The 16345-nt window shown below is 36.0% G+C and overlaps 1 protein-coding gene across 3 annotated transcripts; it reads right to left on the reverse strand.

The window, feature by feature from the left end:
- Positions 1-4369: 4369 nt before the first annotated feature.
- On the reverse strand, positions 4370-16340 carry LOC123551984 (small RNA 2'-O-methyltransferase-like). 3 transcript variants are annotated; one of them, XM_053525081.1, is made up of 7 exons: positions 16264-16340; positions 13500-13655; positions 12826-13073; positions 11160-11342; positions 8289-8460; positions 7086-7453; positions 4370-6091 (listed from the first exon to the last, which is right to left on the reverse strand). In XM_053525081.1, the coding sequence occupies exons 2-7, from the start codon at positions 13647-13649 to the stop codon at positions 5863-5865; spliced, it is 1350 nt and encodes a 449-aa protein (XP_053381056.1). In that variant the 5' UTR covers positions 13650-13655; positions 16264-16340; the 3' UTR covers positions 4370-5862. The 3 variants fall into 3 exon arrangements, with proteins under 3 accessions (XP_053381056.1, XP_053381058.1, XP_053381057.1); XM_053525083.1 differs by lacking the exon at positions 16264-16340 and adding an exon at positions 16077-16226; XM_053525082.1 differs by lacking the exon at positions 16264-16340 and adding an exon at positions 15936-16070.
- Between the last annotated feature and the right edge of the window lie 5 nt (positions 16341-16345).

The following is a 16345-nucleotide window of genomic DNA, read 5'->3' on the forward strand; positions in this document are numbered from 1 at the left end:
ATCGAAACATTTTTCACTAAGTAAACACCAAAACAATCTGGAGTCTAGGGGTGAAACAAATATTTTGATTTTCATTCTAGACGGCATCCGTGGCCACGAGGATATGAGAAAAGAGAAGCCAGTTTCCCTTGTAATGCCGAGTGCCAAGTTTTTGATGTGGTGCAATCAGGGAGTGAGCCCACAATCTCCTGCCACTTGAAATGTATGCTCCAACAATTGGTTACCGAGGCAATGACTTTGACCTGTGACCTATTGATTCCAAAAGCAATAGGGATCATCTACTGATCACAACCACTCATCCTTAGGAATCCTAGGCTTAAACTTTCTCCAGGTACTGCTTAAAAGTATTCTGGTGTTATTGAGAAGAAACTATATTGTTAACTGAGTGGACAGGTGACAAGCACCATCACATAATGGTCCATCTCATCACTTGGCAGGACAGTGACCATAACCTTTCGCTTAAGAAATCTCAAAATCAAAAGGGTCATGGAAAATTCTAAACTGTCACAGTAATCTAAACCTTAGACCAACTGCCCTCAGAGAACAGTGATGCACTTCCAATGATGTGCCTGTGAAGTTTGAAGGTCGTAGGTCAACCCATTCTCAAACTGAGTAGAAAATAATTTTTGCATTAACAGTGACCTTGACCTTGACCTTTTATCCACTAGCCTTAAAATTAATAAAGTTCATCTACTTCCCACTAGCAATGTGCCTGCAAAGTTTGACGGCCTTAAGTTAAATTGCTTCCAAAATATTAAGAGGAAAAGGTAATTGTATCGAAAGTCTATTAGGCCTTGATCTTTGACCGTATGCCCTCAAGTCAATAGGGGTTATCCCCTGCCTGTGTGCAATGTTCCTGACTGAGAAAAGGATCGAAGGTCAATACATTCTCAAACTATTGAGTGGAAAATACTTTTTTTACTAACAGTGACCTTGACCTTTGACACACTAATCTCAAAATTCACCTACTGTGCACTGGCAGTGTGCCTGCAAAGAAAAAGGTATATATATTAACATTTTGTGTGACCTTGAACAGTTAGGAGTCCAAGGGCAATGTTCCTGACAAGAGGATGGTAGGTCAAGGCATTCTCAAGATATTTAGCGGAAACTGTGAAATTCACACAACAGTCACTGTGACCCACTAGCCTTTAAATTAATAAGGTTCATCCACTACCTATATGCAATGTACCTTCCACATTAGGGGATTGTAGGTCAATAATTTCAAAGACATTGAGCGGATATATTTTTAGCTTGACTATTCGAAGAATATGAAGGGCTATACTACTCACCCCAGTGTTGGTTAGTTTTTATGAAATGGTAATATCTTATATACCATCAAAGATATTAACTTCAAACTTGGAACACTTGTTTATTATAACAGTCTCTACTAGTGTACATAATTCTGTCGAGTATCTGGGCTGAATTATGACCTTTTGGACCTGGAAATTGGTTCAGATTTTGTACAAGTCCATGTTTTGTAAAAACTATTTGACATGCGGCTTTGAAACTTTGCACACTTGTTTTTAGCTCACCTGTCACAAAGTGACAAGGTGAGCTTTTGTGATCGCGCGGTGTCCGTCGTCCGTGCGTGCGTCCGTGCGTGCGTAAACTTTTCCTTGTGACATCTCTAGAGGTCACATTTTTCATGGGATCTTTATGAAAATGGGTCAGAATGTTCATCTTGATAAATTCTAGGTCAAGTTCAAAACTGGGTCACGTGCCATCAAAAACTAGGTCAGTAGGTCTAAAAAAAGAAAAACCTTGTGACCTCTCTAGAGGCCATAATTTTCAATGGATCTTCATGAAAATTGGTCAGAATGTTCACCTTGATAATATCTAGGTCAAGTTCGAAACTGGGTCACGGGCGGTCAAAAATTAGGTCAGTAGGTCTAAAAATAGAAAAACCTTGTGACCTCTCTAGAGGCCATATGTTTCATAAGATCTTCATGAAAATTGGTCAGAATGTTCAACTTGATGATATCTAGGCCAAGTTCGAAACTGGGTCACCTGCGGTGAAAAACTAGGTCAGTAGGTCTAAAAATAGAAAAACCTTGTGACCTTTCTAGAGGCCATATATTTCACAAGATCTTCATGAAAATTTGTCAGAACGTTCACCTTGATGATATCTAGGTCAAGTTCGAAACTGGATCACGTGCCGTCAAAAACTAGGTCAGTAGGTCAAATAATAGAAAAACCTTGTGACCTCTCTAAAGGCCATATTTTTCATGGGATCTGTAGAAATTGGTCTGAATGTTCACTTGATGATATCTAGGTCAAGTTCGAAACTGGGTCATGTGCGGTCAAAAACTAGGTCAGTAGATCTAAAAATAGAAAAACCTTGTGACCTCTCTAGAGGCCATATATTTCATGAAATCTTCATGAAAATTGGTCAGAATGTTCACCTTGGTGATATCTGAGTCAAGTTCGAAAGTGGGTCACGTGCCATCAAAAACTAGGTCAGTAGGTTAAATAATAGAAAAACCTTGTGACCTCTCTACAGGCCATATTTTCCATCGGATCTGCATGAAAGTTGGTCTGAATGTTCATCTTGATGATATCTAGGTCAAGTTCGAAACAGGGTCATGTGCGGTCAAAAACTAGGTCAGTAGGTCTAAAAATAGAAAAACCTTGTGACCTCTCTATAGGCCATACTTGTGAATGAATCTCCATAAAAATTGGTCAGAATGTTCATCTTGATGATATCTAGGTCAAATTCGAAAGTTGGTCACGTGCCCTCAAAAAGTAGGTCAGTAGGTCAAATAATGAAGAAAAACGTTGTGACCTCTCTAGAGGCCATATTTTTCATGGATCTGTATGAAAAGTTGGTCTGAATGTTTATCTTGATGATATCTAGGTCCAAGTTTGAAACTGGGTCAACTGCGATCAAAAACTAGGTCAGTAGGTCTTTAAATAGAAAAACCGTGTGACCTCTCTAGAGGCCATACCCTTGAATGGATCTTCATGAAAATTGGTCAGAATGTTCACCTTGATGATATCTAGGTCAAGTTTGAAACTGGGTCACGTGCCTTAAAAAACTAGGGCAATAGGTCAAATAATAGAAAAACCTTGTGACCTCTCTAGAGACCATATTTTTCAATGGATCTTCATGAAAATTGGTCAGAATTTTTATCTTGATAATATCTAGGTCAGGTTCAAAACTGGGTCACATGAGCTCAAAAACTAGGTCACTATGTCAAATAATAAAAAAAACGACGTCATACTCAAAACTGGATCATGTGGGAAAAGGTGAGCGATTCAGGACCATCATGGTCCTCTTGTTTATAACAGTCTCTACCGGTAGGCAAGAGTACACAACTCTGCCAAGTATTTTGGCTGAATTATGGCCCTTTTTGGACTTGGAAATTCGTTCAGTTTTTGTACAAGTCAACGTTTTGTCAAAACTATTTGACATGTGGCTTTGAAACTTCGAACACTTGTTTATCGTCATGATGGCCATCTGTAGGCAAGAGTAGGTAAATCTGTCAACTGTTTTGGCTGTCAGAATTAAGGCCCTTTTTGAACTTGGGAATCAGTAAAAAAAAATTCATACCAGTTCTTATTTTGCCTAATTTTTTATCATATGGCTTTGAAACTTTGGAGACTTGCTTACCATCATGGTCACATATTGCCATATAGTGCAAGACTTATCCAGTTCCACAAATACAGGTACATTGTTTGTCTTATTTATTTTTCTTCTTTTGTATGAAAATCTCTGGTAATATTTTGACCCCATACTTCCATCAATTCTTTGAATAGTCGAGTGCGCTGTCAACAAACAGCTCTTGTTTGTATTAACACTCACTGTGACCTTGACTTTCGAACCGCTGAAAAAATCAATAAAGCTCATGTACTGCCCATTGGCAATGAGCCTGCCAAGTTTGTGGATCTTATATCAAGAGGTTTTCAACATATAGGGTGGAAACAGTTTTTGTGCTAAGTCTCTGTGACCTTTGACCCATTGACCTTTTCAATTAATAGGGATCATGCGATGACCATGAGCAATGTGCATATTAAGTCTGAGGATCATAGTCTAAAACACTTCTTAACTTCTTTAGGAGAAACAATTTTTGTACAAACATTCACTGTGACCTTGGCCTTTGACCCACTGAACTTGGAATCAACAGGGATCCCATTCGCCATAGTGCCCATTCGCATATCAAGTTTGAGGTTCATATGTCAAAGCATTTTACTGTTGGAAGCAAACAAAATTGCTAACAGACATACAGACAGTTGACTTGCGTCATCATATAATACATGGCACTGGGCAAATAAAAAGCAACTAGAGTCATCTAGTGACCATGCACAATCATCCATCGGATGGAAATCTTGCTGTCTAATGTGTATTCATCATTTTTATGAAAGAAAAAGCTTTATTCTGTTTTATATAAAATATACTTAAAACAAAATCGCACAACATCACTAACAAATCATTATAATACTTTTGTGAATATGGGAAGAAACTTGCAATACAAAGATTTGTTGCATAACTAAATTTTCTCAAGATACTATAAAAGCACATATTTTCGCTGGGTCAAAATTTCGCGAATTTGAAATTTTGAGTAGGTTCGCAAGGTTTAATATTCGTGAAATTGTAAAAATGGGATCGCACTTGAATCTGAATTATACTTATGGTGAATATTTATGTGAGGATTAATTTTTACATGATGTAGGGCCTCACGGATATAGTGAAAATTAAACCCTCGCGAACATTTCTGCTTTTACAGTATAATTCTAAAATAACAAGAGGGCCATGAAGGCCCTATATCGCTCACCTGACCTACTGACCTAAAGATCATCAAGATTAACATTCTGACCAAGTTTCATAAAGATATGGTCATAAGTGTGATCTCTAAAGTGTTAACTCGCTTTTCATTTGATTTTATCAGGTGCCCTAGTTTTTGACCCCACATGGCCCAGATTCGAACTTGACCTAAAGATCATCAAGATTAACATTCTGACCATGTTTCATGAAGATACAGTCATAAATGTGGCTTCTAGAGTGTTAACAAGCTTTTCATTTGATTTGACCTAGTGACCTAGTTTCTGATCCCACCTGATCCAGATTTGAACTTGACCTATATATCATCAAGATCAACACTCTGACCAAGTTTCATTAAGATATGGTCATAAAAGTGGCCTCTACAGTGTTAACTAGCTTTTCCCTTGATTTGATCTGGTGACCTAGTTTTTGATCCTACATGACCTAGATTCAAACTGGACCTTGAGACCATCAGGATTAACATTCTGATCAAGATTCATGAAGATATAGTCATAAATGTGGCCTCTACAGTGTTAACAAGCTTTTCCTTTGATTTGACCTGGTGACCTAGTTTTTGATCCCAGATGACCCAATATCAAACTCATCCAAGATTTTATTGAGAGTAATATTCTGACCAAGTTTCATTAAGATTGGTCCAAAATTGTGACCTCTAGAGTGTTAACAAGCTTTTCCTTTGATTTGACCTGGTGACCTTTTTCAATGAGGGTAACATTTTGACCAAGTTTCATTAAGATTGGGCCAAAATTGTGACCTCTAGAGTGTTAACAAGCTTTTCCTTTGATTTGACCTAATGACTTAGTTTTTGACCCCAGATGACCCAGTATCGAACTCGTCCAAGATTTTATTGAGGGTAACATTCTGACCAAGTTTCATAAAGATTGGGCCAAAATTGTGACATCTAGAGTGTTAACAGTCAAACTGTTGACGATGGATGGATGGACGGACGGACGACCGAACGATGACAGACGATGGACACAGGGCAATCACTAAAGCTCACCATTTCGTGCTCAGGTGAGCTAAAAACAGGAACAACATAATATTTGTGAATACTGATCATAATAAGAGACAATAAAATGTTAAACTCAGTCCCAAGATTCACACTGAAGAGCTTCATTTAAACTGAACGAGGGCTGACAAAGTAACTCTGATTCCACCGCTTGGTCTGATTCACTGGCCGATCGCCATGTTTCGATATCATTATCATTATTATAACCCTTGTCATCATCACTGTCAGACTGGTGTTCTTCAACAGATATTATCACATTGTTACAATCTGATGACAGTCTGTAGCCATGACTCTGCAGGAATTTTCTGTAAAAGTAAATAACATTTTGTTATGGACATAAGAGAAGATACTGGCATTTCATTATGTTTTTCACCTTATTGTAGAATATTATGAAAGGGCAAGTGCTCCACTGCTGCTTGACACATATTCTCTCCTACATGTGACTAACTCTATACCATCACATGTGTATTAAAACTACCTTGAAATCAACAAAATTTAGTCCCCTACGAATATTAAAGGCATATTATATCCAAATTTCATATCTAAAAGCATGAAGTCAATTACTTCCTATAGTTTATGTAAACATAATATTAACAAGTCTATGTGTATTAACAGTGCTATGTATTAGGTTTAAAATAGTAGACACTGTATACATGTATAGATAAACGCAATGTAAATGAGTACCACTGAAAACAAGAGCTGTCCTTAAGACGGCACGCTCGACTTTTCTCAGTGATTGACTCTTAATTAGAGCTTTGCCAGTAAAAACTTTATAAAACTTTAACCAAAAAATTCTAAGTTAAAAAGGGGCATAACTCTGTCAAAATTCAAATCAGAGTTATGGGGATCGTTTCTCCTGGTGTAGACTTTGATAGTAAATAATCATTTTAAGTTTCAAGTCAATAGCTTTGATAGTAACAGAGATATTGGACTTTATCAAAAACTTTAACCAACGGCGATGCAGACGCAAGTGCAATCGACTTCTTTTTCTTCGAAAAGTCAAGCTAAAAATGGTTGATCTTTTTAACAATCACATGTTACTGCATGACACTTAATTATGAATGTACCGGTAGTTCTATATGCAAACTTAATTTGTATATTTAGTAATGTTAATATTATAATTTGATGAGGATTTTATTCAGTTGCAGTAAATATCTAAAGATAAAATATTTTAGTGAAAGAAGGCCATTGGATATCTTTAATGATTTCAGAGTAATCTGAAACTTTATTGCAATAAACTACTGAAAAACATGAAAACCTGTGGCTTTCTAATGGCTTGAGAAGTTTTCAAACATTTACCTCAGCTGATCAGGTTGTAGTATGCTTTTTATTTTCCTGGTCATCAGATAGGAGATAGGTACCAATCGCTCAGTTATATCCAACTTTTTATCATTCTTAGCACAATCTGGACAACCTGTAGTACCAAGTGAATCTTCTGGCTGGTTCCCCTCATTTTCAGGTCTAAAGTTCAAATTTCTGCTATCACTAAACTGTTCAGAGGAAGTAAAACAATTCTGGTTCCCACTAGATCCTGAGCCAGTAATACAATTTCTGTACTCCTCACTGCACATATTTCTATATTGCCTTAACTGATAATTTATCTCCATTGAAACAGTTTCATCTTCGGACATTTTATTCTCTACGAAGGGGTACACTGATTCTGTGATCTGTATAAAGAATAATTCAAACCGTAACAAGAAAATGTGCTAGCTACTTATTATGCAAATGTATCAAAGGACTGGCTTAAGTGTCCTATTATAAAAGGTTATCTAATATTATTCTGTACAACACGGCAACATATTTGGACAAGTACCAATATGAAAAACATAATGGACCAGAAACAAGCTTGGCTTCTAAGTTTTCCTGAAGGTTGTGTGTCCAAGTGTATCCCATATTGTACAGGAAAATGTTAAATAATCTTTTTATTCTATGCTTATTTTTTCTGTAAAAATGAAAAACAGCGCAAATGCCCCAAATCCGTCTACATGTATATTGAAATAACTAATACAGAAAACTTGGAAAGAAAGAACAGTGCACAAAGTGTTTATCGATGCTGAATTTCATGCAAATATTTTTATTAGTTAAGGAATTTTATTGTTTCTTAACAACTTTGGTAGAAATTCTGCTCAACCATCTGCTCAGACGGACAGACACAAGCACTATGCCTTGTTAGTCCAAACATCACTTAGTTCATTTAGAAAGACTTGTAGATAAGTAATACGTGAAACAGTACAAAGGTTAGGGGCAAGTTAAACAATACAAAAATGCATATGACAATATGTTTCAAATGTTTGGACATGTGACTATATTGGAAAATTCAGGTATACTACAGTAATCAAAATATATTTGTAACAACAATTGCTTATGGTTTGTGGTGACTTTCTGACAGATTTTTAAAATTTATTTTTTTAATACAAATTGGTTATCAAAGTTGGGATTCTGAGCATTTTGTGAGAAAAAATCCTCAAACCTGGAGAGCTGACAAGCATTTTCTTTACTTACCAACTTATAGTTGTTAGTAACTGAACCTGAGTGGTCGATTTTTGGAACGGATAATTTCCTAACGAATACAGCTGATTGTGAACAATGTCCAAGATGCTCTGACCCAGGGGGAGGCTCTCCTATCCCTCCATATTCAGCAGTGTATGGATGATTCTTGCAGATCTCCTCACACCTACAAACATAGTCAGATGATCAGACAAAGCAATCATTTTCCCCTCTCTACGCTGTGAGTTTAACTGCCCTCGGCACCTAGAGTCCAACTCTTCCTCATGGAGAAGCCAGCTAACTGACTTGCAGAATATTGGTGGCTCTGTATACAGGTACCCGCCCTTGCCTTAAGTAATGTCTGGAGGAGCTTGCCATGAAATGAGCCGTGCCATGAGAAAACCAACATAGTGGGTATGCGACCAGCATGGATCCAGACCAGCCTGCGCATCTGCGCAGTCTGGTCAGGATCCATGCTGTTCACTTTTAAAGCCTATTGGAATTGGAGAAACTGTTAGCGAACAGCATGGATCCTGACCAGACTGCGCGGATGCGCAGGCTGGTCTGGATCCATGCTGGTCGCATACCCACTATGTTGGTTTTCCCATGGCACGGCTCAAATAACAATTTCAAAACCCCACAGCAGTAAAGGGAATTAAATAAGCTTATGGTTTAACTCTTGCAAATCAGACCTAAATTAAATGTCTGTCAAAATACACCTCCATATGTATCAATTAAAAACAAAATTACTTAAATATTATGATAAACTTTCAATGCAGACTCGATCAATTCAATTGGTACCCTTTCATTTTTCTTATATTTTCTCTATTTGGTTCTCTCGTAAACTGGCACAACTCGAGCAATTTGATCATCCCCTTGAAATTTTGAGTTATAAGCATTTAACTGAAATTACTGTACTACATATTTGTTTCGATAAATATACTGTCCAATTACACTGAATCAGTGACACTAATTTAATCTAAAACAAGAGGACCATGATGGTCCTGAATCGCTCACCTATTCCCACATGACCCAGTTTTGAGTATGACATCGTTTTTTCTATTATTTGACATAGTGACCTAGTTTTTGAGCTCATGTGACCCAGTTTTGAACTTGACCTAGATATTATCAAGATAAAAATTCTGACCAATTTTCATGAAGATCTCATGAAAAATATGGCCTCTAGAGAGGTCACAAGGTTTTTCTATTTTATACCTAATGGCCTAGTTTTTGACCCAGTTTCGAAACTGACCTAGATATCATCAAGGTGAACACTCAGAACAATTTTCATGAAGATCCATTGAAAAATATGGCCTCTAGAGAGGTCAAAAGATTTTTCTAATTTTAGACCTACTGACCTAGTTTTTGACCGCAGTTGACCCAGTTTCAAACCTGATCTAGATATCATCAAGATGAACATTCAGACCAACTTTCATACAGATCCCATGAAAAGTATGGCCTCTAGAGAGGTCACAAAGTTTTTTTATTATTTGACCTACTGACCTAGTTTTTTAAGGCACGTGACCCAGTTTCAAACTTGACCTAGATATCATCAAGGTGAACATTCTGACCAATTTTCATGAAGATCCATTCAAGGGTATGGTCTCTAGAGAGGTCAAAAGGTTTTTCTATTTCAAGACCTACTGACCTTGTTTTTGATCGCAGTTGACCCAGTTTCAAACTTGACCTATATATCATCAAGATAAACATTCAGACCAACTTTCATACAGATCCCATGAAAAATATGGCCTCTAGAGAGGTCACAACGTTTTTTCATTATTTGATCTACTGACCTACTTTTTGATGGCACGTGACCCACTTTCAATTTTTATGGAGATCCATTAAAAAGTATGGTCTCTAGAGAGGTCACAAGGTTTTTCTATTTTTAGACCTACTGACCTAGTTTTTGACCGCACATGACCCTGTTTCAAACTTGACCTAGATATCATCAAGATGAACATTCAGACCAATTTTCATACAGATCCCATGAAAAATATTGCCTTTAGAGAGGTCACAAGGTTTTTCTGTTATTTGACCTACTGACTTAGTTTTTGAAGGCACGTGACCCACTTTCGAACTTGACCTAGATATCATCAAGATGAACATTCAGACCAACTTTCATACAGATCCCATGAAAAATATGCTCTAGAGAGGTCACAAGGTTTTTCTATTATCTGACCTACTGACCTAGTTTTTGAAGGCACATGACCCACTTTCGAAACTGACCTAGATATCATCAAGGTGAACATTCTGACCAATTTTCATTAAGATCTCATGAAATATATGGCCTCTAGAGAGGTCACAAGGTTTTTCTATTTTTAGACCTACTGACCTAGTTTTTGACCGCACATGACCCTGTTTCGAACTTGACCTAGATATTATCAAGATAAACATTCAGACCAACTTTCATACAGATCCCTTGAAAAATATGGCCTTTTGAGTGGTCCCAAGGTTTTTCTATTATTTGACCTACTGACCTCGTTTTTGAGGGCATGTGACCCAGTTTTGAACTTGACCTAGATATCATCAAGGTGAACGTTCTGACCAATTTTCATGAAGATCTTGTCAAATATATAGCCTCTAGAGAGGTCACAAGGTTTTTCTATTTTTAGACCTACTGACCTAGTTTTTGATGGCATGTGACCCAGTTTCGAACTTGACCTAGATATCATCAAGATGAACATTCTGACCAACTTTCATAAAGATCCCATGAAAAATCTGACCTCTAGAGTGGTCACAAGCAAAAGTTTACGGACTGACGCACGCACGGACGGACGGAAGGACGACGGACACCACGCGATCACAAAAGCTCACCTTGTCACTTTGTGGCAGGTGAGCTAAAAAAAACTATGCCATTGACAGATTAGAAATCAAATACAAAATTACCAGCTCTGAAACTCTTGTCTGCTCCACTCAAACTTGTGATCCCAGTGTCGCATGCCAGAGAAGTTTGGAAAAAGCTGGTTGAAGTCTGAGTTAGGTGTGGTAATTACAATAACACATGGCTGAAGTTTACCAAACACCATAGCTACTGCTGCAGATAGTACCTCTGGATGCAGGTGTTCTATGCTGAAATACACAAGTAGGTAAAATATAAATCTACTTTTAAGTTGAAGTTTTTACTAGAATGGTACTTTTTTGCGTTAGATAGATAGGCTCAGTATAGCTTAGAACAATAATTTAGTCTAAGTATTTGTGGAAATATCTTGAATTTTGGCATCTGAACTGGCAATTTTTCCCATAAAAGGTATTCAGTTATGTCACATGTGTCACTTTTAACTAATACTGACCATCTATAACAGTGACACTTACATATCCCAGGACAAACTGCAGGACAGGATAAAAGTCCTCATGCCTAATGTCTTCCGACTTTGCACAGTATAATCCTCATGAACTGAATAAAACTTACTGGCAATTCTAAACTTTGCATATTGATTAAGCTTGGAGAGACATATAGCTTAGTATAGTAATAACAGGACCAATAACATACATGTGTCTTTTGTTTTATTTAATTCATCTAATCAAGACTATGATATTACCTGAAAATCATTATAGAACAATTTACCATTCTTTTAAACTTTTCTTTCTTTTTACCGTACCGCTGACCTTGTAAGTGAGATTTTATTAAGCAATTTTTATGGCTACTATCCAAATACAACATTGATCTACTAGCCTGACAAATTCTAAGGAGATTTCTGAAGTTATTTTACTCTTTTACATAAAACAGTATAAAAATCAAATACCTTTAGAGCTGCTCTCTGTTTCTTATAGTAAATTTCTTGTTCAAAACAAAATATTTCAAGAAAATAACATTTACTGTACAATGAAACTAAGCTAGAACTTTGTATGTTTATTCCGCCTTTTTTAACATTGTGATGCTATTTATGTATATGGGTATATCTTTCCAAGTTAAAATTTGATTTAAATTGTCCAAAAACATATTTCAATGTCTGAAATGCATAACAGAAGAATCACATGCACAGTAACCGACAGCATATGGTTCGTACACTCATTACAAACGAATTAGGAAACTCACTACAGCTTGCTGTTCAAACTTTTTCTAACAAACACCTAATAACTTATATAGCCTGCTACTTAACATGTTATTCTGATCTAATTGGATTCTGATGGCTAACTTTTTCATCTGACGTTTCGAAACAGCATCAGGTAATGGCTTTTAAAACACACATTGTCTGAAAAAATTAATAGCCTTTTTTCCTTCTAATTACATGTAACTGTGTTTCACCTTTCAAATACATGTATATTAACCATGGATTCAGTGTATGAGAAATTACATTCCACTCCCTTGAAATATCATATTTAATGAAACTCAACAGTAAATGGAAATCATTCTAACTATAAATTTCAAATACATCTATCAAATTTCGGATGTAATATAACATGCATGCAGTTCTGTCCTAAAACCAAGACTTATAACTGTCTTGTACTAAATAAAGAAAAATAATCGTTTAAGCAACCTCATTTCAATTAAATACGGTGCCTTGAATTAGAATTAATGTTGACATATGGTGTTAACAGAAACAGTACTTACAGTTCTACCATGCTCACACCATCACAGCCAATTACAGATTCATCCAGTTCTGTTACACTTCCGCAAAACACCTGTACTTGTAACGGAAGATCACGCTTTTCCAGGTAATCACATGTCAAAGGTCGAATACTGTATTTATTCCATTCAAGGAGTCCTTGGTCAAGGTCAACAAGAGCCAACTTCTCTAATGTTGGAATCTGAACAAGGAAACGTGAAATTTTGCACTCTGCACTGCCGAAATCTACAACCTGTGAGATACGAAAGTATATAATTGTGTGGTTACAGGTAATCAGACCTTCATAACAGAAAAATGTACATGAGCTTTTACTTTGTAATTAATACTGGTTTTATTTCGTTATGTCTCAATGTCAGCTCTGTTACTCTGTGTAAGTGAAGGCATTTAGATTTACATCAAATTATGAGCAGGTAGCTTTAACTTCCCTACAATAAAATACACCTCAAAAGACATACATGTATTCAAGTCTACTTGCCATGCTTTTTATGTTTGTCTGAGAAATAATATAATATTAGACTGCATAAATATGTACAGCTTTATGTCTCAATAATTTGCTAAACCTGCCCATAATTTTATGTGGTATGCTTTGCTTTTTATCAGAATATAAAAACTATTTGTTTAAGAGAAACCCAGCATTGGAAAGGTAAACTTTACTAACATGTTTTACACCAAACTTTGCCAGCTGTTGTTTTGCATAGAAATATCTCTGTATGTATAATCTTGGTTCAAACACTGGTCCTCCAAACACATCTTCACATTCAGAACCTTTCTCTTTCTCTTCTAATGCCGCAGCCATACTAATGTTCATTCATTTCTGCAAATCAGAGGAAAGAAATTTTCACATTTTCCATTTCCATCAAGAATAAATCCTGAAACAATTTAATACCGCCCTGCAAAAGCTGTACAGGTTGTCTAGAGGTCCAGTAATTTGAACTTAAGAGTCAGGGTCTAGAGGTCCGCTTACTGGACCCTTAGGCCCAGTTTGTGACTCTAGTTACCACCCCTGACAGTTCATCCACAGAGTCACAAGCAAAAGCTACTAAAACCTGGTGTAATCGTGGCTCTTCAGACTTTGATGCATGTTAACACAATGATGATTTAAAGAAAAGAAAAATATTTCTTAACAGCAAATTTGCTTTAGTGCTTGGTTTTGTGTAATACACTACTAGTATATGCCACATCACAAGCACTTTGCAGTCCCTGAAGAAAGTCGCCCATTGCCAATGGGTCTGCTCTGCCATTAGCCATTGTAGCCATTAGCTAATAAAATGCCATTTTGGCTACATATTTTTCAATTTGGCTACAAATTTGATGGCCCATTTTGCAATTTTAAACCTATCTAAACCAATGGCAGAAACTAAATCAATGATATAGGCCAATAATTGGCCTATGATGTCACAGCTTTATAACGTAACTGTTGGCGCATTTCATTCAGCGTCTGAATAGCAGTTAATTGGGCGTACAACTAATTCTTAGTGTATTAACACAAAATAATTTGTATGTTTATGGGGATCAATTATTAACTGACAACATTTAAAAACAAAACATGTTTGGGGAGAGAATTCTACTGATATTTTTTCTCCTAATTATTCATTTGGCTTATTGGGATGGCTTATTTATGATCTGATATTTTATAGTTGCCATCCCTCTAATCCTTACCTGTATTGATCTGCATTTTACTGTTAGGAAAAGACATTAAAAAATAAAAATAGTCATAAAATACTGGTCAGACTTACTTACTCCAATAAATTAAACATTAATATTCATGCAGAAAGTTTGTCTTCAAATGGGTTGAATATGACTCATAATTTTAAATAAGAGACTTAAATCTTCAGAAATATGTGGTAAACAGGTGCGAGGAGATATCTACCCAGAAACTGGTTACAATACACAGTGGACTGCCGATGACACTAAATTGCAGAAACAAAACACAAAATATACATTCAAAAAATGTCACTGCATGAGGCAATTTTATGCTTTGGTGTCAACATAAATTCATTATCAGAGATGTATTGTACTATTTTATTGAACTGTCAAATGCATATTGATTACATGGGCGGTGCACAGAATATTTTAATCTTTGGTTGATTTTCGGTACATTCCGTATAGTATACGGAAAGTAACCAGGAATTAAAATGGACTTATGGTTTATATTTAAAGCGTGCATACGCATGTACGCAAATCACGATAGCTCAGTGGTCATCGTCAATAGCTTGAAACCTGGAGATCTTAAGATCGAAACCGTTCAGAGTCTGTGTTTTTTCTTTTCTTTTTTTCTTCATAAATTTCAAGAAACACTTTGTGTATGTTCATTTTTATGCAATGTTCCCTTCATTGTATTTTCACAAGTATCTTTTTATGTTTTTATCTCGTTATTTTTTTTTAATTTCTCATTTTAAATATATGATTATGTTATTTTTATTCACAGTTCATTTCACTACATTATAAATTTCATACATATAAATTACAACTAGCTAAATTCATTATTCAGTTTCGCTCGCGATGTCGTACTGTCATCAGAGTCATATAAATCATATAAACAATCAAAAATGAAAAATAAAAATGTTCTCCCTAATGGGCTCGAACCAGCGATTTCCAGCATTTGAGTCATGTGCTGTAACCACTGGGCCAAAGATATAAACGATGAGTACGTGTTTCACCATCAATACTAATAATGAATTTTGGACACTTAACCGGAGTTTGGCCAAATATTATAATAACGAATGCACAGAGCGTGTAATGTATGCACATTTGACAGGTTAAAAAAATAGCACAATAATCGTATAACAAATACATTGTACATGTACCAGAAAACATTCCCAACGGATTTCATTGGGGATTTCCTAACAGAAATATGCAGAATAAGTTTAGACCTGACATGACTGCAACAGTCAAAAGTTATCAACTGTCCCAAAACATCCTATTATTTGGACTAGTTCTTCCATATATAAAACAACCAGAATAAACTTTGTTGGACAAATGGAGCATGTCTTTACACTACTAATGCCATATGTTCATGCATATATTTAATAGCTGTTTTTCTACAGGTTTTTTGCTTTAGAACATTTTTGTCCTTGAGATAAATATTAATTACCTTAGTAACAGGAAATTAAAACATTAATTTCATTTCCGGTTCTCTGAAGCTTAAAATTTATGTTAGAATACGATTCACTAACAATTTTGCACATTTTCAGATGTGACTGAGTTGGAGGTAATATCAGACAGTGATAATTACTTCACGAGTTGGAACACAGGATCCCTAACCACAGCCAATCCGAAAAGATGTTGATATCCGAAATTGGAAATCAAATACAGATTACGTTTACGAACTATGCGCATATTGACGGGTCTGTATGTGCATTTCAGAAGAAAGCTTAATCTATAAATAAAAAGTCTCTGTGCCCTTTAGGATTATCAGATACCTTTAATGTTAATAAAAACGCCTTCAATCCTTAAAACATATTTTTGTCTGCAATCCTGATACTTAGACGCTTACACCACACT

Source organism: Mercenaria mercenaria, chromosome 15 (genome assembly GCF_021730395.1).
Source record: "Mercenaria mercenaria strain notata chromosome 15, MADL_Memer_1, whole genome shotgun sequence".
Lineage (NCBI taxonomy): Eukaryota > Metazoa > Mollusca > Bivalvia > Venerida > Veneridae > Mercenaria > Mercenaria mercenaria.

Excerpts from the sequence above, each read along its gene's own strand:
- LOC123551984 (XM_053525081.1), bottom strand. The coding sequence starts at position 13,649 with ATGAACATTAGTATGGCTGCGGCATTAGAAGAGAAAGAGAAAGGTTCT. Across the intron at positions 13,074-13,499 it reads CAAAGTTTGGTGTAAAACAT|GTTGTAGATTTCGGCAGTGC; the intron begins GTTAGTAAAGTT and ends CGTATCTCACAG. Across the intron at positions 8,461-11,159 it reads AGACAAGAGTTTCAGAGCTG|GTGTGAGGAGATCTGCAAGA; the intron begins GTAATTTTGTAT and ends CTATGTTTGTAG.